This window comes from Athene noctua, chromosome 1 (assembly GCF_965140245.1).
Source record: "Athene noctua chromosome 1, bAthNoc1.hap1.1, whole genome shotgun sequence".
Taxonomy (NCBI): Eukaryota; Metazoa; Chordata; class Aves; order Strigiformes; family Strigidae; genus Athene; species Athene noctua.
In genome coordinates, this window is record NC_134037.1 from 224,354,975 (window position 1) to 224,377,399 (window position 22,425).

The 22,425-nt window shown below is 36.3% G+C and overlaps 1 protein-coding gene across 4 annotated transcripts in view; it reads left to right on the forward strand.

Moving 5' to 3' along the window:
* PCDH9 (protocadherin 9) overlaps positions 1-16,588 on the forward strand; it is a 710,780-nt gene extending 694,192 nt beyond the window's left edge. For 3 of the 4 annotated variants that reach the window (XM_074931165.1, XM_074931157.1, XM_074931172.1), the window contains one exon: positions 14,684-16,588. In XM_074931165.1, the coding sequence (XP_074787266.1) occupies positions 14,684-15,057 (374 nt within the window). In that variant the 3' untranslated portion in view covers positions 15,058-16,588. The remainder of the gene's footprint in view (positions 1-14,683) is intronic. The other variant, XR_012635475.1, reaches the window with a different exon arrangement.
* The last annotated feature ends 5,837 nt before the right edge of the window (positions 16,589-22,425 follow it).

Here is a 22,425-nt window from a genome sequence, read left to right on the forward strand (position 1 = left end):
CCGGCACTGTACTGAATTTCACAAAATGAACTAAATGAGATGCCATTATACAAGCAGAATTAGGAAATGGTTCTGTCTCTGGATTAGTTTAATGGCATCTCTGACATCTGTGTTTTGTGAAATTTATCAAGCACACTTTTTTTGTAGAATGAAAGACAAAATCAACAATATAATCAAGCTTACGGGCACCTTATTTAAGCACTTCTGTTACGTACTTCAGTGATTCAGATTCGTGTAGCTTAAGTATACGAGTTCCCAGATTTAGGTCCTAATTCTGCAAAGACAAATGTACTTCAAAAGGTCTTTTAAAGTCAGTTAACTACTTATTTACATAATAGAACTTACACATAAGGCATCTGCCACAGATTTGCAGCAAAGTCAGTTTAACCTAAATTTGATTTTGGTCTGAATTGTACTGAAGGAAAACAGGAAAACACAAAAGTGACAAGAAGCTTACATTAGTAATATGACTTCATAAAAAAGATGCATTTCAACTTAAATTTAATGTTTGTTTAGATAGCTGTAATTTACCTAATTATGGAACAAATTTTGGATTTCTGTGCGAGAATAGTCTCAATTATATTTCTTAACACTGTGTTTTTAAACACCATAGTATATGTCTGCATTTTCATTTTGCTCTTAGATGAGTTGCTGTCTGAGTGTAAGATTTGTAGTTTTTTGTTACTGTCTTTTAAAATTTTTTAAAAATTTTTCATTTATTCCTTAGACCAGACAATTAATTTTTCCTCTTTTTTATTAAAAAAGTCCTGAGAAAAATGTTTACTTTGGTAAATGCCACTGTACAGAGGTTAATCTAGGGCTATGAAAATTACACTTAGGAAATAAGGATGAATGTTTAAAAATACAAGTAATTTATAGAATTTGAAATTAAACTACACTGATTATTCCTGGTGGCAGTTTTTTGTTGTTTATTTGCTAAAGGTCCCCAAATAAGTTCTATTAAAGGTCCCAAAATAGGTTAATAACTTAGAACTATTTTTCCCAAGATTAAAACCCGAACTTGTTATTTTTGGAGAGAAGCAAACTGACAACCCTGTCCAGGAGTCCCTGGGCCATGTGAAAATGTGGGTTTTTTCAATTTGAGAAAATGTAAAACTTACAAGAAAGCAGAAATATACTGAAATCTGGGACCAAATGCCTGGAAGTCTGGAAATGTTGTAGGACAATGAAGTAAGTTTTATGATTGTGGTATGGTAGAATAACCTTTTCCATAAAAGTTAGTTATAATGAAGAATGCTACTATTTGTGATTAAATAAGAGGATAATTCTTGCTGTGGCCCCTGTCCTGGTTTCCTCTTTACACATTTCTGCAGTGGATAATAAGAGCAGTAAGGTTATGTTTTGGAGATTTTGTAGTTCTCCAGTCTTTTTCAAGTTCTGTTGGACACTCAGCTTACTTCTATTTCTAGATCTTACTTGAAAGAATGAAGTTTTGTGTAACTTTAAAACATGTGGTGTCCTTTTAAAGAAAAAGTTACATTTTATTAAAATACAATACCTCCTATAAAAAAGTATTCTTGCGATAAGATGAAGAAACTCTTGTTCTTAAGCTATCAAGTATATATTAAACTAATGGCCAAATATTATTATTAGTGATATTTCAAGGTTAGAGGAAAATAGGCAATATTGGGACTTGCAAGAGAACTGGAGATAATTGAGATTTACTGAATGAATCATCAAAGAAGATTAATATAAACTAACTACTAAAATTTAGTAGATGGTTTGGGTTTCATTAACCTTATGTATGGGCTGAGAATATCCTGGAGATAAGTACAGTAAATAAACCATATGTCTCTGAATATAAAGTTTTTCCCTGGTTTAAACTTGAATAGTTTTATGGTGCAGTAAATAATTTACAAAGATACCTTTCTTAATATGGCCCATGAATTTAATAATTTTTACTTTTTCACAGTTATGTTTTCCATGCTTTTGTATGATCTGTCTGTCCTACTTTCAAGACATTAGGAAACCTCAACAATCACAGTCTTCTCTTACAAACAGCAGCATTTCAGGTCTTCCACCTTCTTCAAAGTGTGTAGAACTAGAATTGTTTTGAAGTATTAACTTTCTGAAATATAGCGACTATAGCAGGCTTCCTCCACTAGGTCTCTTCCAGGCTCCAAAGAATCTTCCTTGCTGAATATGCTTGAGATGCCCTGCCATTTGGATATTTTGGATAGTATAGTTGTCTGCTGGTTTATTCACTGGCTGCTGGAACTATTGTGCCTATAATGGAAAAAATTTATTTGAGTGCATTTTCAAGAGATCAAAGTGAATTAATCTAACACCTTCTGGAATGGCAACAAAGATCTAGACTCATGACATCCATTTTAACTATGTAATCACCATCAATGGATTCCCTTTTTAGCAATGGACAAAAACTCATACCTCCAGAAAGTGAGCCAGGTTGCAGAGAGCTGAATCACTTTGTGCAAATGCTTCTCTCTCCATTGAAAGCAGAAGGAGGTTAGGATAACTGAATACCCAACTTGACGACAGCAATTAAGTTGCTCATTTTGTGATTACGTTCACTACAATGTGCATCACTCTATCAATTCCATTCTGTTGTTAAATGAAGATAAAGGACTTTGATGGACAGATGTAATATATATGTATATATTAAAAATATGTATAAAAGTAAAAATATAGAAAATATATGTGATATAGGTATAAAGACATTATACATATATTTGTACATATGGCACAGTTCATTGTATAGATGTATATGATGATGGATTGTGCTTTTATTCAGTTATGGATTAGTAAAGCCAATATCCTTACTTCAATAAAATCATAAGTTATCATGCCTGCCCTCAAGGCATGATCTGTTTTATCACAAGTCAGAAGATCAGGCTTCCACTGTAAGTTAGAGAGCAATTGGGAAAAACAACTCTTTAATTTAGACTTTTTTAAAAAAAATCATAAAATCAAGTTGACTGGTTTTATTTTTTCTGCTGTACGTGAGTTAATGGGCAGTCATATAGTAGCTGCATAAAAAGTGTACAGAACTGTATAGTATTGAAATAAATATTGTTCAGCTCAGTTTCACAGCATTCTGCCAGATTTATCATTTTTAATAATATGTTTTTTTCAGAACAAATCCTACCTTACACAATTTGTATAAATTACCAAAACTTGATTTTATGATAAACAGCTGACAATCTTCCAAACTGAGACTTAAGGGGTTTTTTGACTGACAGCAGGTTCATGTTTTAGGCATATTAATAGATCAGAAAATGTGACCATGTCAAAAGTGGTGCTGTCTCAGCAGGATGACTGTAAGTCAATTCAATAAAATATTTTGATTAAGTACCATAAATATTTAGGTGAGAGAGAAAAAAGACACTAAATGATTGTGACCATGGAATGCTTTATAAATATTTTATTTTCACCATCATCACTTTTTGGGAATAAACACCTTTTTAGGCAGCAAAATTAAAAGCTACCTAGCAAAAAAAAATGAATATTGAAAATGAGTATTATTCCAAATACCTGAATACTGACTGTACTTTGGTCTCATTAAGTGACACAACCAAATTTAGAAAATCCATTTGAATTCTATGCGGCATTTTGATTTTTTTAAATTGCCCTGCTAAAATTAAATGTGTGGCAGGAGAAAAATGCTGATTTTGAGGAAATAAGATTAGAGGGGATAACATTCTTCATAGGAGTAACTTCAACAGATGAGAAGATGGATGAGTTCCGTGCAATGCTGAAAATGGGTGCAAATTCATAAAGATATGCTGTCTTCCCTTTGTGTGCCATAAAGTCTGTCTAAATAACAATATCCTCTCAGGGAGAGAATCTGCTGTTCTGGCTGCCTGTGTATTATTGTATTTGGACTATCTCCATTTGCAAATGTTGACTTTTCATTGTGACCAAAGAATGAAATCTGTATGAGAGATGTGTAAAACATTTAATCTTTATTTATTTGTTGGCAAAAGGGGTTTTGGCCAAATCCTATTTGCACTTCTTTTCTCCTGTTCTTCCTGGAAGGTGACCGTCTGCATCCAGAATGTGACACTTAAGCTAAGAATGCTAAAAATTGCAGTAATTTGTGGGGGGTTGTTTGTTTGTTTTTCAATGACAGAATACATTAAACCAGAATAACAATCCCAGCTATTATATGGTATCTTCTGTATTTCTAAAGGGTACACTACAGTTGTCTATATTTGTCAGTGAAAGTTTATACAGAAAACAGTTTTATGTTAATATCTGCTGATACATAGATTTTTAAGACCAGAAAGAACCGCTAGATTATCTATTTTTTTTACTACAGGGTATAAAGTTTTACCCAGTTAAATTAAAAAAAAGTGGCACAGAGATATGAACCTAGGCAATGTGCAATCCATGATAAGTAACCAAGCTGGATTTTTATGACCGCTGAAGAGCAGTGCATCATCCAGGTTTGTTCAGTGGGAGCTCAGCACCATCCAGACCATGACTTCTTTGAAATGCCTCCTGTGACATCTTCCTTGATTGCATGGACAATGGCCTTGTGATTTCAAAGAGTATTGTAAACTTCCCTGCAGAATGGTCACAAATCTAACATTAGTCAATTCATCTATTCAAAAAGTCTAGACAGTGTTAAGCAAACTTGACACTTAGTATCTCATAAGATCAGCAGTTGCATAAGGTGTATTCAAGAGAGATTAGGAAATGGGCTGCTGGCGATCTTCTGTGGACAGCTGAGGGCTAGAATTTGGTTAAATCTCTGTGACTTTTCAAGGAACCAAGAGGAACTACCATTAGAATATAAAAAAGTATTTCTTAATCTGAGATTTCACTAAAAGTTAAGTCCCAAACAAATTCACTATAAAATAATTTGTTTGAAAAACCCCAGAACGAAACCAGAAATTAAATAATATATAGCTGAACTAATTTCAAGTGTGTGTTTAGATGTCAGGGGCAGAGAGATGTAAGTATGGCCTGCCTATAGACTGAAATTTCAGTTTCCACATGAGCTGGTTTGAAAGACTTCATGGGATTATTAACAACTCTAAACTACTAAACTCTGCTGAAATTCCTTATATGCTTTCTTCCATTGTATTTGCTTGGGCATAGCCACATGCAAACTTAGTCTTGTCGCACCTGTTCTGCATCTAGCTGGATAGGAGATAAAGTAACCTATTTGTTCCTATCTGCAGAAAACAGGCCACAAAATTCCTTCCAAGGGATGTGTAGTTAAGCAGGTGTAGGAAACAAGTCTTTATTCTCAAAAGCATTGTAGAATTAATTCAATTTCTTGGAAGGTGTCAACTCTGAGAATGTGTCTTGCCCTTGGAAAATGCAAGGTGTGGACTCTGTGGCACATGACTACTTCCTGAACATGCACACATGGAAATGCATAGAGGTTTATATACATGTATGTCAATGCAGAAAAAGTAATTGGAAATAGGCACAGCTAGTCCAGGTAAAAATAATATATTGACAACAGAGCCATTACTGATGGAGGTGTAATTTGTAAATCATAACGGCATTAAATTTTTAGGGAAGCTACCAGAAAAAAAGGAAATATAACAACCTATGTAAGAATTCCTTTCATTGTAGCTTTTGTAGTGGAGGAGCTAGAAGTGAAAGGAACTTGAGACAAGAAATACAGAATACTCTCTGTAAGTGATCATGGTGTTAACAGCTACCTTTTCCACAGTAGATTAGTAATTTCAGCATTCTCTAGTTGTGTAAGAAGTCCCCTTCTCTGTAACATTACAGAACTGATTCTCATTTTTCAGAAAAGCTCTTCTTACCAAGATCAATGTTGATTAGCGTACTTATCTAGGAGAGAGGGACTCGAATCTGTCAGGAAGGAAAGGGAACTGGAGCTGAGCCCCCCAGAAATGTTCTAACCAAAAGTGTCCTCTGCATAATATTTGAAACAAAAGGAAGGTGCCTTTTCTGTAATCTGCCTATGGGTATCAACCTGAGGGGGGGAATAAAACAGCGTATGGCACTGCTCTTTTGTTCAAAGTTACAACCTGTTGGCATATGTTAGTTATACTCTCAAAATGCCAAACACATTTATATATTCAAGATATGAAGAGAGCACGGCACTTACTTTCTTAACTCTGAAAAGATTCAGACATGAAGCAATCTTAGTCATCAGAAGATGCATTTCAAAATTGACCTGCCCATGGACTCAAAGAAGTCACACATGATTTTTTAAATTTTGAAATTATAGTTTGGATCTTAGACACCTACATTTCTGTGGAACACATCTGGATCACTTAGGTACTTCACAGAATCGTGCAGTAAATGTTATTCTACCAGGTTTTCCCGTCTTTTCAGAAAATAATTCAGTTGCTGCATTTATGTTTTCTGGGCAGTACCTCCCACACACCTTTACCCCCCTACTTCCCGTCCCTCCTGTTATTGTGTTAATTAAGGATTCTGTCACCTTCTCCCTGCTAAGTAATGCAGATATAAGCTAACCTTACAGTATTATTTAGTTTAGTAGTGATGAAAAAGAAGCTTGGGCCAAGACAGGGAAGAGCAACTAGCAGGGGTTTCTATATCTGTACCTGAGTACAGAGGGTGCAACTGCAGGAAGAGGAGAGAGAAGCAGCAGGGTACAAGGTGGTGGTGATAAGTCTACCAAAACTGGCAGCAGCAATGATTGGAATCCAGGGACCTTGGAACAAGGTGATTTGGGGACAGAATGTGATTTTATCAGCACTGACTGTGCCAGGTGGAATAACCATGGAATAAGCCACTAAAATTTTATTTTTAGTAGTCACTGAATCTTGCTGTTAATTAATAATACCAAGAAAACACACCCAGCATAGCATGTATCTGACTTTGTGGTCTTGGATTTTATTTTTTTTTTTTTTAACAGTCTAGAAATAAAGAACAGTCTTTAATTTATTTGGCTGATATTTAAGAGAAAAAAAGTCAAAGAATCTTTTTCATTATAAACTATTTTTCAGTTTTTATATTTAATATATACAGTAGTTGCAAAACCTCTTTGAAATATAATAATGTCATTTCAATTCCAATATATGAGGGGAAGTCTTTAAAAACATGTGGTCTCAGAAAAGGTCATTTAGTAAAGGAGCCCATGAAAGCTTAAAAAAGCTTTCTGTATTTGAGGTTAAATAGAGCTGAAAATATTATTGTTGTTTTCTTTTATTTGTTCTTTTTAAAATGCAATATGAAAAGTTAAATATGATTGTTTGAAGCACAACTGTGGCCATGTTCAGATCTGCTATACTTAATGTTTGTGCCTGAAGGCAAAGAATACCCATTCATTTTTTTGAAACCCAGAAGTCTCACTGAGTGGAACTTATCTTGTGGTCTTGATTCTTTCAGAATTGAAGAATTAATTTTCTGGCTTTAAGCAAGAAAATTTTAAAGAAGCAGGTTGAAAAGCAGCTGGTCAACACACCAGAAGATAGTTGCTAATTGCAGCAGTAAGTTAATCAATGAAGTAGCAATTTAGCTTCTGGGTATAATAAAAGGAGATAAAAGACCACATAGAAATTTCAGTGTTAGGGTATGACCAGCTCTTGAGTGGCATACATTATTTTCATTCTTACACCTATCTGCTTTTGAGTATGCAAGTCACGCATCTGCTTGACAGCTATTAACAGAATAAAATAACAACAAAAAAGCATTTTTGGGTAAGATCTGATATAAATATTTACAAAGACAATTTAAGGGAGTGTTTGTTATGCACTTTTGTGTTTGCTTTCAAAACATTTAACTCCAGAGACAGATGGCTTGTACAGTTTTATCAGCACTTGTGTCATTATATATTCAAGCAGCCAAGACTGATAACCAGCCTCATGTATTACGGATTGTTCAGAGAACAAATACTTTGAAAAAAATCCCTCACATATCAATAAAGTACTTCAGTGTGGAAAAACTTGATACAGAAATTTCAGTGACATTTTTGTGAAGAGAAAGGAAACAAATTAATGCAATTATAAAATTAAAGCAGCAGGAACAGGTTTTTAAGTGGTGTCATTGTATGTGGTAATGAAACAACTTTAGAAAATTGGGTGAAAGCTATTGTTCAGCAGTGGTGGAGGAGAAAGATAATTACCATTAAGGCAACATTATGCTTTCTCAATACAAAGCAGCCAACTCTTCAGTGAAAGCTACCCCCAAAAGATCTCTCTCACATCATACTGCTCATGATCATTTCACTTTATGCTACTGAATAACAACCTGAATAATAAGGAGTCTTAGAAAAGAATATACTGTCTATACTTGAGAACATAATTACACAAAACAGAAGCTGAAAAAAACATATTGTTGAAAAGTTGTCTTTTTTTTTTTTTTTTTTTTTTTTGGTGAGATCCTTTTTTCCTGAACCATTTTTCATCTTTCCCCTGTGTCTATAAATGTAGGGCATTTATAGAGTCCCTGAAATCATGATCATCACCATTATTAGCAATAAAATTTACAAAAATATTAGCTTGTATCTAAGATTCTTAACTGGACATCAGGGTGACAATTACCACACACATGAATGAAGCTGCCTTTGTCCTCAGTGAGCATGATCATTCCTTGTAGTAGCTCAATAGAAAATATATTATTTTAACAATCTGAATTTAAAAAAAAAAAAACCACCTTTGTGGATTTCTTTTTCTCTTGTGATGGTTTAAACCAAAAGTGATTAAAATAATAATTGTTAATTATATATTAGGTGAAGTCTGGTAAGGCATTTTGTAAATTTAAACCTCACAATATTTTAGTAAGGCAAGTAAATATTCCCTGAATTTTTCAGATTGGAAAGCATGAGTCAGAGTACTGGAAAATATGCATACTCACTTGAATATGGTGTCATAGTTAGAGTCTATAATGGGCCACCCAACCAGGACAGAAAGGTGTATGAAATACTCAATAGGCACTTAGGAGAAATCTTAAATTCACTTGCTCTTGTTCTTGTGGGAGACTTTACCCAGGAATACAGTACAGCAGAGCAGGCTGAGTCCTGGAGATTCCTGGAATGTGTGGGAGACAACTTCCTCACACAGCTGGTGAGTGAACCGACCAGAGGAGGTGCCCTGCTGGATCTCCTCTTTGTGAACGGAGAAGGACTGGTGGATGATGTGGTGGTTGGAGGGCGACCAGGGCACAGCGATCATGGAATAATAGAGTTCTCTATTCATAGAAAAACCAGGAGAGGCGGCAGCAGAACTGCCATCCTGGACTTCCAAAAGGCTGACTTTGTCTTGTTTAAGCAACTGCTAGACAGGATCCCTTGGGAGACGATCCTGAAGGGTAAAGGGGTCCAGAAAGGCTGAACACTCTGTAAGAAGAAAGTCTAAATGGCACAGGAGCAGGCTGTCCCCAGGTGCTGTAAGAGAAGCTGGCGTCAGAGAAGGCCACCCTGGCTGAACAGGGAGCTTTGGCTGCAACTCAGGGAGAAAAGGAGAGTTTACAGCCTTTTAGAAGAAAGGGCTAGTGACTCACAATGATTACAAAGATGCTGTGAGGCTATGCAGGGTGGAAATCAGGAGGTCTAAAGCTCAGCTAGGAATTAATCTGGCTTCAACTGTCAAAGATAACAAGAAATATAAGTATGTGAGCAGCAAAAGAAAGACCAGGGACAGTCTCCACCCCCTCTTAGACTCAGGAGGAAACATGGTAACGAGTAATGACAGAAAGACTGAGCTGCTTAATGCCTTCCTTGCCTCTGTCTTTAATAACAAGACCAGTTGTATTGAGGGAATCCAGCCTCCTCAGCCAGAAGACAGAGACTGAGAGAACAACTCCCCTCATTCCAGGAGGAGACAGTCAGTGACCTGCTGCATCACACAGACACACACAAGTCTATGGGACCGGATGGGATACACCCGAGGGTGCTGAAGGAGCTGGCTGGGGTGCTCGCCAAGCCGTTTTCCATCATTTACCAGCAGTCCTGGATGAACGGGGAGGTCCTGACAGATTGGAAATTGGCCAGAGTGATGCCCATATATGAGAAGAGTCGGAAGGATGATCTGGGAAATAACAGGCCTGTCAGCTTGACTTCGGTGCCTGGGAAGCTGATGGAGCAGCTCATCCTGAGTGCCATCACACAACACATGTGGGACAACCAGATGATCAGGCCCAGTCAGCATGGGTTTATGAAAGGCAGGTCCTGCCTGACAAACCTGATCTCCTTCTAAGACAGGGAGACCTGCTTATTGGATGAGGGAAAGGCTGTGGATGTTGTTTACCTTGACTTCAGTAAGGCCTTTGACACCGTTTCCCACAGCATTCTCCTGGAGAAACTGGCTGCTCGTGACTTGGATGGGCAGACGCTTTGCTGGGTAAAAAACTGTCTGGATGGTCGGGCCCAAAGAGTTGTGGTGAACGGAGTTAAATCCAGTTGGCGGCTGGTCACGAGTGGTGTCCCCCAGGGCTCGGTGTTGGGGCCACTCCTGTTTAACATCTTTATTGATGATCTAGACGAGGGGATCGAGTGCACCGTCAGTCAGTTTGCAGATGACCCCAAGTTGGGTGGGAGTGTTGATCTGCTCGAGGGTAGGGAGGGTCTGCAGAGAGATCTGGACAGGCTGGAGCCATGGGCTGAGGCCAACTGGAGGAGTTTCCAGAAGGACAAATGCCGGGGGCTGCCCTTGGGCCACAACAGCCCCCAGCAGCGCTATGGGCTTGGGGAGGAGTGGCTGGAGAGCTGCCAATCAGAGAGGGACCTGGGGGTGTTGACTGACAGCCGGCTGAACAGGAGCCAGCAGTGTGCCCAGGGGGCCAAGAAGGCCAATGGCATCCTGGCTTGTGTCAGCAATAGCGTGGCCAGCAGGGACAGGGAAGGGATCTTACCCCTGTCCTCGGCACTGGTGAGGCCGCCCCTCGATTCCTGTGTTCAGTTTTGGGCCCCTCACTACAAAAAGGACATTGAATGACTCGAGCGTGTCCAGAGAAGGGCAACGAAGCTGGTGCAGGGTCTGGAGCACAGGTGGTACGAGGAGCAGCTGAGGGAACCTGGGGTGTTTAGTCTGGAGAAGAGGAGGCTGAGGGGAGACCTCATCGCCCTCTACAGCTACCTGAAAGGAGGTTGCAGAGGGATGGGGATGAGCCTCTTTAACCAAGTAACAAGCGATAGGACGAGAAAGAGGGAATGGCTTTAAGTTGCACCAGGAAAGGTTTAGACTGGTTATTAGGAAACATTTCTTTACGGGCGTTGGAATGGGCTGCCTAGGACAGAGTTGGAGTCCCCATCCCTGGAGGTGTTTAAGAGTCGGGTTGACATAGTGCTGAGGGATATGCTGTAGTTGGGAACTGTCAGTGTTAGGTTAATGGTTGGACTAGATGATCTTCAGGGTCTTTTCCAACCTAGATGATTCTGTGATTCTGATTCTAAATAGGGGTCTGAACCTCTTCTCAATTCTGGTCATGCATTTTTTTCATAGATTTTTACTAACAGATGTACGTAGAGGTGTGTGCAGTCCTACACCAAACCTCACAGCTCTTTGAACAGTTATACAGTTAAAAGAAGTGTCCTGCACATGTTCCCCTGGGATTCTTATTCCTCTCCTAAAAGAATTCCTCACTCTCTCTACACCTGTCACTTGATGTGACCTACATCCACGCAAAAATTGTAATTGGCCCACTACAAAGACTGCCATGGTCTTGCCTTTGAAATATCTGCACAGAGAATTTTGACTGGGGGAGGACTTGCACACAGTAATTAATTTTTGAAGTCTAGGTGAGACAGTGGTGTTTTTTTTAAACTAAAAAGATATCAAGGAGCTGCTCCTCCTGAACAGGGAGTCATCTCAGCATTGTTACCCCATTCCTGTTTTCTGCTCACAGTAACAGATATCTAAATGTTCCAGTGCTCTCCAGAAAGTTTATCAACTTAAATATGTCTAACAGAAAGTACATTTAAAATACATTCTGAGTTTAACAGCATTAACTGCCTAAGCTGTTACTGAAGAAAGCAAAACACATGAAGTAAGTTTTCCAAGGAGTTTGACACGTAGCTTATAGGGTCACATGCATATTAAGGAAAACCAGATTATTACTCATTTAAATTTTAAATGGAAATAAATGGGTTATCTCTTGAAATTTATTTAACAGAACAGAAAAAGTAACTTATCCCCTTCAGAACTATAGGACTGAAGGCTGTCCTGTTAACCTTTTCTTCCACTGTAAATTGGAAGCACAGAGTGCATGCATTGTTTTTCTTGAAATATGTCATTCTGTGGTGAAAAGATTTCTTTGTGTTTTGAAAATTTTAATACCTGCCAAACCTTTCATCCTTGGTCAGCAAGATAGTATTGTACTGTGAGAGTAAGCCAGATGAAAATATTTCTGCCTCTTCTCACTTTTTTCCTCTGAAAATGGGAAAAAACTTAATTAAATCTCTGTTGTCAACAATAACTACAACAAAATAATCTTTTAACCTACACAGTAAGTTTTGGAATTACTACAAATATACCATGAGTACCTCCTTTGCTTATTATTGCTTTTTTTTTTTTTTTTGGTACTAGTTACCTGCCTCAGTTCTATTATAACTTCATAATAGACGATTCAGAGAAGATCCTTATAGAAAGAAAGAATCTCTCTCTTCTAGGGAATTATTACAGTTCTCATTTTAGAATCAAGGATCTTGGTTCCCACTGAAACCTTTGCAAATCTCCTACTTTACAGTTGCTGCCTTTTTTTTTTTTTTTTTTCCAAAATGATTCTGTCCTAATTTCATCTTCTATTGATCTAAATGTAAAGTAGCATAGATTCTGTACATTTTTCATTTGTTCAGTTAGTTGTCAGTTTCTTATACATGGAATGCAGAAGCAACTTGTATTATGCTTTATTATATTGCCACATCAACAGCTTACTCTATATTCTTCAAATATTCAGAAAAAGGAGCTACTCAAAGATAAGAAGATTAAGTAATTACATTGTAACTTGTAGAAATACACCTGACTGCATTTTCTATATGTAGGTGTAAAAACAGTGGGTTGATAATCTGTAGAATTTACTGCTGTATGTGCTGGTTAAAAAACCAAACAAACAAAAACCCCAAACAAACAAAAAAACAAACAAACAAAAAAACCCAGACAACCAGCCTGGGAAAGAATAGCAATTTCTATAAAATTAATAGGGATAAATTCAGTATTCAGAAAAAGATCTGTTACTAAGGGTAATTTATTGTATATGCATGGAGTATAAGAGAATGAAGTATTCTTTGGCATTGTAACACAGGAATCTTTGTTAGTGTCCTCACTTATAATTTTGAGTCTCAATTATATTATTATAAAGTTACACCTTTTTTTCTGGTACACCACTGACATTTTTCTTCTGATTAGTACTGCTTTTTAAAATGCTTTATAACTTCACTATTCATGCTTAGCTGCTAATACTCTTTCTCAAAAATCAATCTATATTTTCCATCCTGCCACTGGGCTGTTTAATCAAGGAAATACGTCTCCTTAACTCTTCAAATGCCTATAACACTAACCAGTTGATTTACTATGGTCAAGAAAAGGCATCTCAAAATTCTTGCTCAAAATTACAATACAGTTAGCAAAGAATCATGACAAAAACATATCTCAGATATTGAGAAATATCTAACAAAGACACACAAAGTGATTTCTCTGCTTTTTCCTGGTTTGCCCTTCCTCATACATCCAGACTGATCAGATGAGCAAATTCAGCCATTTAGAAATACAGTAAGACTGAGAGGAATTTAGTGCTACTGAAGATGAGCTACCTGTCTGCTTGATTGCAAGATGCCTACAGCTGGCCAGCTATGTCCTCAGTAGCATGGGAAAAATGATGTGGATATTTAATGTGCATGGTACTTCAGCAGACTTAATTTCTGTCTTCTATGGTCTCATATTCCTGATTTACAAAGAATTATGAAACCAGTTCTTTATCAAGTGCAAGATTTACATAAGCCTTTTCTTTTTATTTACCCCTTGATTTTTATGGTTGCATAGCAGCTGAGATGTGTTTAATGGTCAGAAAAAATACAGATTCTATTCTCTGCAACGTTTAGAAGTGTTTCATAGTTTCATATTAAATCCAGCAAAGTTTAACTTCTCACTTACTTGTTGGGAGTGTGCATCAGAGTTTTATCCACTGGGTAGATGTCTAGAACTATGTACAAACCCAAGTTTGTAAAATAGTAGACATTAGAATAATCCCACATACAGAGCATTCCTTTGGTCAAGCCCATTTTTGGATAGTATAGATGTTTCTCAGTCTGTGGTGGGCTGTTAGTTCAGCAAGGATCCCCAACAGCAAAGTGAGTTGAAAGCAGAAGAGAATACATCCAAACTGTAGGATTTTACAAGCAGTGTTAATTCTCACTCAGAGTCTGCAAAGATATGTTTACTTCCTCTGATATTTTTACCTACCTAGTTCTATTTTCTTAGAGGGACTGAAAAAGGGAGTTAAGTTTATTCATAGTAGGATCTGAGGTTTATAACTTAGGGCTAAGCGAACTGTATTTCCACTTTCGGAAACTATGTAGGTAGCATATAGAGAGAGTATATGTCCTACAAAGCAACTGCTGTATGTAAGATTTACCAGCACAATATTTTGTTGCAAAATCATTGTTAATTTTCTCATAAGGTATATGTATAAATTTAATTACAAATATCACAGTCTAATATTATGTCTTTTTTTTTTTTTCCTTTCTCCCTCTTTCTTCTTTCCTTTTTTTTTTTTTTTTTTGTTTGTTTGTTTGTTTGTTTTTCTTCTACAGATGGGCCTCTTGGGCCACGAGGATTAGCTGAAGCTACAGAGATGTGTACTCAAGAATGCCTGGTTTTGGGTCACTCAGACAACTGTTGGATGCCTCCCAGCTTGGGCCCATACCAACAGCCAAAGTCTCCTCTCTCCACCTTTGCACCTCAGAAAGAATGGGTTAAGAAGGACAAACTAGTTAATGGACACACATTGACCAGGACCTGGAAAGAAGATAGCAACAGAAACCAGTTCAGTGACCGAAAGCAGTATGGTTCCAGTGAGGGCCATTTCAACACTGGCAACCACATGACTGACATTCCTTTGGCCAACTTGAAGTCTTATAAACAGGCCTCAGGAGCTGTTGAGAGTCCAAAGGAGCACCAGCTATAAGAAATGGTTACTTTGGACCAATGACTTTAGCCTACTTAGACTTGCTAATACTGTGTGTGTGTCAGAGCTTTATGTACTGGGTAGACCTCTAGAGCTATGCTTCACCTAGCAGAGATATGCATATCTTTATGTTAGCACCGTGGAAGGTATGATGTCCTGCAACATGAAAGAGTGTTTCTACTAGTTGTGTGGTTTGTTAAATAGACATGATGAAAATCTGCAGAGATCTCTCCAGTTTGCAAATATCCTTATTTTGTTTGTTTCTTTTTTGACCCTGGACTGCTGCTATGAACAACAGAAGATGCATTTGGAGAGTGAGAGAGTGAGAAAGTTCAGTGGATTGCAATGATTGAATAGCATATCCAGTTAGAAAATTGTGCTTTTGTTGTCATTGATCTATGCTGGGACCATTATACTTGAGATCATATTGCAAACAAAACAACTGAAACTGTAAACATGAAACCTGTTGTGCTATTAACAATGTTAGTGGACACTTATAAATTGATCAGTGTTCAAATACTTGTAAATAGAAACAATTATTACTTACAATTTTTGTGTACTTATAACGTTCACTTGAAAAGATACTGTAGCCTATTTCAGTGTTTCACAGTTGCTTTTTACTTTCTTTCATTTGCTTGCTGTTGTTTTGCTTTTATTTTCAGTGATGGTGTTTCTGTGTTAGTAGTCTGTCTGACACACAATGTTCCAAGGAACTCAAAACACTTGTGTTAAAAGGGAAAAAAGGACTGGTGGGGTGGGAGGGAAGGTTGGTTGTAGAAAGGAAAAAAAAAAAGATTTTTCTTTCTATGTAATAGCTAAAATGATGCCAGCATTCAGGTAGAATTTCTTCTTATTCTTTTTTTTTTTTTTTAATATTAAGAAGTTAAAGGACTTGTGTAAGGGCTTAAAAATTTAGCTTTTTTTTTTTTTTTTTAAATTCCATTATGTTTCATAAAACAGGGAAACTGCAAAACAAAAGAAGAATACTTAAATTTGTAGTGGTGGGTGAGAGAGAAAGGTCTTTGTTTGGAATCTTTGATCAAATTAGCTGCAGTCTGTCATTTAATGAGTGGCAGCTGACATTGATCTCAGCTGGAATAAATGGAGGAAATTCTACAGGAGCAAAATACAATAATCATGTTTTTCCAATTGGGCAGGTGTGTGTCTATACCTAAGACAGTTTGTATTGCTGAAACAGCAGCATTTGTGTTGATCTTCATCTGCGTTAATGTTGTAGTAACACAAGTGTTTTTAGACCATAGCCACAGAATATTTAATGTGTTGTGCCTTCATGATGTAACAGAGCATTCTCCTGGTAGGCTAGTTGGGGGAACTAAAGGGTTAAATCTCTAATTATTGCTGTTTAACTGTTTGTTATCATAGTTGGTCAATGCCTGGCAGGTACCAGTATCTTGTCACCTCAGTCAAACCAGCAGAGTGACTCCTAATGTTAATAAGATCTGAGTTGCACGCAAAGCAAATCCAAATCCAAACATTTTTAGATGGTTTTTGTTAAGGCATGACAGATGATTTACACAAATAAATAGCATGCAAAAAAAAAAAAAAGAAAAAAAAAGTCCTTACAGACAAAACCAAGTTACTTATGCCACAGTGAAACATCAGTCTTAGAGTAATAAATCTAGCTAATCTGAAGGTGATTTTATTCTTACCAAAACCACTTTTTTTTTTTTTTCTTTTCTTCTTTATTCTTTTGTATATAGCAGGGGTTTTTACTTTTTTTTTTTTTTTTTCCCTTGACAGTATAAAAGGCATAAAAATGGGTTAGAGGTGCATTGCTTATTGCAGTACTTATGTCAGTTTGTGAGGGGTGTTTGATGACTTTGACAGAATAAATATCTAACCAGTTATCCTTGTTACTGCTTTGCCAGTTCAACGTTATTTAGTTATACAGCTCTTGCAATAAATGTTCTGAATTCCTGATTGTGTTGTGTTAGTTCTTGGGCAGATGCCTAAGGGACTTTATTCTTGTTAATTTCTCTTTCTTTCTGTTGTTGTTGGTTGGTTTGTTTCTTTGTTTCATTCTGAATTTCCAGTTATTTTTCAGAGCATATCATGGTCCCTTTGTTTCATATATATATATATATGTATAAGAATGGAACATACAATAAATGATAAATCCTGAGGGCCATATTCTGTCATTCCTATGGTAAGGAAGAACTTATTCAAAATTAGTTATTTGAATTGGGTAAAGTGTTACTTACCCAGCACAAAGGTGACAGAATCTAGCCCAGATTTGTTAGACATACTTAAGCAGATGTAATAGGCATCATTGCATGAGTCTTTGTTACAGTACGGTGGTAGCATATAGAAAAGTCAAGATTTACAACACCTCAGTCTTTTTTTTGAGAGTAGAATAAAGTCATATCAAAACACAGTATATCCTTTCTTACAAGGAAAATTTGTGTGGTTATATAATCACTTTTGTTGTAGCACAGTAAAAAAAAAAGAAAAAAGAAAAAAATACAAACCACCTTGAAATAGAAGTATCAATAAAAGTAACCTGTTTTTGAACATGCTGAGTTTTAAAGCAGAGGTGCCCTGAGTTCTGTATTAAAACCAGAAATACAATATTTATTTGAAAACCTAAATAGCATCACCTCTTTTAAGTTATAAGTGCCTTTTAAAACAGAACAATTTTGAAAAAATTCCTATCATGGACAGAAAGTAAATGGGGTGACTATTGCTACAGAAAGAGAACTATATTCTGTTGCAGCCTTCAATACTTTATGCTGCCATCAACCTGTGTAGGAAGAGCACAAAGAGATATGATTTAAATTTCTAGCAGGTAAAAATTTTCTTATTTTCTCAAATTGTGTTTAATTTAACTTCTTAAGGCATTACCAAAATTTGAAATAGTTATTAAAAAAAAAAAAGACAGGAGGGAAAGAAAGAAAGAAAGAAAGAAAGAAAGAAAGAAAGAAAGAAAGAAAGAAAGAAAGAAAGAAAGAAAGAAAGAAAGAAAATTAAAGAGATTAAGAAAGAGAGAGAGAGAAAGAAGAAAGGAAATAAATATCTGCAGCACTGAGAACTGTATCTTAATCCCATTTAAGCCAAAAAAAGTGTTTTCCAGATGTTTCCACACAATCTGGAATTGGCCTTAAGCATTTTGTTCAGTATGTGATCATTCATTCACAACCATTTTGTTTGCTCAATTAGTAATATTAGTGCTGCTGTCTAAAACTCACCAATTAAGGGGCGGAAAAAAAATATGAAAAAGTTAAAAAAGGTTAAATCCTGACAAGAATTCAGTGATATGTCAGATGAGAAACTTCTAAAAAAAATTGAAATCCCACTGCACAGAATGAGAAGGCAGCTGAATATTGGTCACTATTCAAGTTTACTAGCTTTGAGGCTAAAAATTACTTAAAATTATTGGTAACCTGGCATGATACGGATGCCTCTCTGATGACGGTTCTAGCTTTTTTCTTCAACTAGACATACTGTGTACCCTTTATTTATTTGTGTATTAATGCACACATTTGAAGGACTGCTAAAAAGATAAACCAAAAGTTTCTTCAGTAGTTCTTTATTTTTACTGTCACTAACCAAAGCCCTTTGTCCAAATAGAAAATGCAAAGCATGCATAGATATATTTACTTACTCCTACTTAATCCTATGATGTGCCAACTCTTACTAAAGATAGAGCAATCATAACCTCTTTCCAAGGAACTGTCTGAAGGCAGACAAAGCAGAATTAAGGTGGATGCAGAAATATATATTAATTTTAACAAATAGATGTGAAGAAAATTATATTCATATTACTTGCTTAATATATTAACTTTTAGCAGTTTATTAATAGGAATCGTGATCAGGAAGATTAATAAGGACTTGAGCATGGAGTAGACTAGACTAATGGAGAAACTCGGGAAATTTTGGATACATAAATGGCATAAAAGCAGGAGATGTATATCTGTGTGAGAGGAAAGAATGGGAGTGATAAAGACTGATGTAGCTGACACGAAGAAACAAAGAAATAGGGAAAAGAGGATCACAACATCAATCAGAAATTTAATTTTGGGATGTTTTGAACAAAGGGAGGCTCTAGTAGCTTTACCAAAAAAAGGACGCCATGAAAATCATGGAACATGGCAATAGGTGATGTCAGGGGATCCATGGAACTCATGTCATGACAAAAGGCATAAGGGTAGAGTCTAATAGCCTTAGAGAGTAGCATCTGATACTTCAAAAATATTCCTACTGGCACGAGAACACAATAGTGTTGTCATATCTAGTTCAGACAGAAGAACATGCAGTCTTTTATGACTGATTTCCCACGACCAACAAAATATTTCCCTGATTCAGCTGATAGAAGTTTCTTATGGCATGTATCCTTGTGTAAAGTAAAGTAAGCAGGAAGAGTTCTCCACAGCACGTGTTCTGATGTGCCAATTCAGACAGCAACTGAGCACTCATGGAATTATCTCTGAATACTCAGTTCTTTCCTGTTTAATACACTTCTTCAGCAGAACTGTGTTTCAAAGTCTCAACTTTATTCGATTTATATGCTTGCAGTCTTTGCTGCTATGATGCAAACCTTCAAAATGGAAAGCAATTCTAGATCAGAACAAAATATTTTCATATACAGAAAACATGATACAGTATTACCCAGAGGCGTGAGTCAGCTCAGTATATCACAGACAGTTAAGCTCTAACTCAATTAATATTAGTTTTATTAACTTTCACTGCTGACCACCTTAGTGGACACATCCATCAAATATAATTGCCCCATAATCCAAAACTACTTTTGACTTTTCCTCTTGTTCCAAAACAACTCTCATTGGTAGATGCTTCCTTGTAAAATTTTAAGCTATGCTTTTTCACACATTACTTGAGTGGATTGATTTTTTCCAGTTTGGCTTCTCTGAAATATAATACCTTATATAACACAGCTGCTCATAGTTTAAACTGCTTTTCTTGTGGAAGCCCATTCCATACTTTCTTTTCAATCAGTTGAGCATAGTAAGAGTGTAACATAGCAGGCCAGATGCTGATCCCTCAGCCCTTATTGAACCTCTTACAAAGCAAAATATCAGGACATGTCCCATAATTAGTAACAGAAGTAGCAAGTCCTTTAATATTTAGTGGACTAGCAAATGCCTGAGGGGAAGCAATTTTGTAATTTCCAGGTTTTTAAAATGCAGTTTATTTGTAAACAGAAATTAATGCTAACAAATGCAGAATTAGAAGCTCTTCTCTCTTTTTTTTTTTTTTTTTCTTTTTTTTTTTTTCTAATTGATATAGAAATGTCACTTCACTGGACAGTAATATATGTGCTGATATATATCCTCATCCTGACAAATTCTGTGCAGCTCTTTTGAGATGCTGACTGCTCTTAATTTCTTTAGAACACAGCAGTAAGCATCCTCTTGTTGGAGAAGCTCAGTATTTCACAGGACTGGGTCCACAATGAGAAGAATATCAGACATGCATGTCATGCTAAGTTTTGAAGCAAGAATGTTTTCTCTAACTGTGTCATCTCATGGCTCTAAACACAGCTTTAAGTTTATACTGCTACCTAATTGTACAATAGTAAAAGTATGTCTTTAACTACCAGAAAGGATATCAAATTCTGTGTATTATGAAAAGAAAAAACTGAATGTCCCTCATTTTCAAAAATAAGTTTGGTTTTTTTTCACCACAGACATTCTTAAATCCACCTGTTGTGCCTAGGTATTGCAACACATTCTAATATTGCATGGCATGTAAATAGATACCTTAATTACTCATAATGATATGATTATATACACACATATATATATATTATATATATATACTTAAATATTATCAAGCACATAATTACTCAGTATTATTTAATGGAATTTTGGGACTATGGATTTTGTTGTTTGATGTACTTTAAACTGTATGAAGCAGCATATTCTTAAGACTACCCTCACCAATGCTTTTGATTATTTATTCATTAAATAAAGTGCTTTCTTTTGCTTGTTATAATCCTGTTTGTACAACCATGTGATGATGTTAAAATGGGTAAGTACTGTACGGGAATTATAACTGTTTCTTTTCTTGTCTAAATATATACCTATAACAATATTTATTAGTGATCTGAGTTTTAAGAATGTGTCTTTTTATGTGTTTACTATCTTCTTACACATGGTCCAAATTTAAAGGAAAGCTGAGATAACATTTCTTCATGAAACTCTGAATGCCCCGATGGCTTTTAAATGCCTTTTTGCCTTTATTCACAAGTGAAATTAGGATGAGAGCTTTACTTTAAATCAGCCATGAAATAAATGCATAATACAGTACTTAGGGTTTGCTTACTGTAGCTATCATAAGTGAACCTACATACTTCATTTCTTAGGTAAAGATAAATTAAGCCTCAGGTGGGAGAGGGAGAGACTCTACACTCAGAGGAAAACATTTAGAACAGCTGGTTTAACAGGAGATGAGCAGAAATCTTGTACACTAAAGACTGTTTTTTTTCATGTTTCACAGTCAGCTTCCATCTTTGTTTTGCAGAGATGATCAATTAAAATGTGTGCCCCTTTGCGGAGCTCAAACTTTTATTGTTGATAAAATGGGAACTGTTTTCGGGAACCCTCAGTTTTATCAAAGTCAATGGGAATTTTCATGATTATTTTGAAAAGCCACTATTTCACCAGCATTTAAATGTGTATTTGTTTGAAGGAAAATTATTTTCTGCTTTCTTTCACTCACTGCAATATTCCATAGAAAGATTATTCCCTTCCCTTCCCTCCCCCCACCCCACCCCACCCCCACCCCCTCCTTATTGCCTTGGATGTTTCTGGAGAGGTAAGTTATGCTATGCCATAAATTGGTAGACTGAACTTGAGACAGTTGAGGGTTCCTAGAGCCTACCCAAATTGGACAGTTCCTTGGATACTTTTTAGGGAATGCCAGATGGGCACTATTTCCACCAGTCATTTCCAAAGGTTCCCTCATACAATTTGCTTTTTCTCACATGACTTGAGAACCCACCTCTACTCCTCAAAGATTTCAACATTAAGCTGAATCTGTTGCTATGTTATATTTACATGTACCACATCCTTCCTAGGGTACAGAGATTTTTTTTTGTGTTTCTTTTCAGGTAGGGAATTGAAAGTGGTATATGTGTGGTCCTGCAGCTATGCAGACAATTTTGACATCTTGTCATATAGGTACTAATAGAAAAGAAGGTTGTTGATCTCATTGCTTTCACAATGGAGAACAGGAGAGAGAGCGTAGCAGAAAGGCAGGAAAGGGAGAGGATAGCGGTAGGCTATATATGTTAGGGAAGACATAATCTGTGGCAGCAATGAAAAGATGAAGTTTTGATTTGATGAGGAAATTATGAAAACCCTTAAAAATGTGCTCAAGTTTTCATATCTC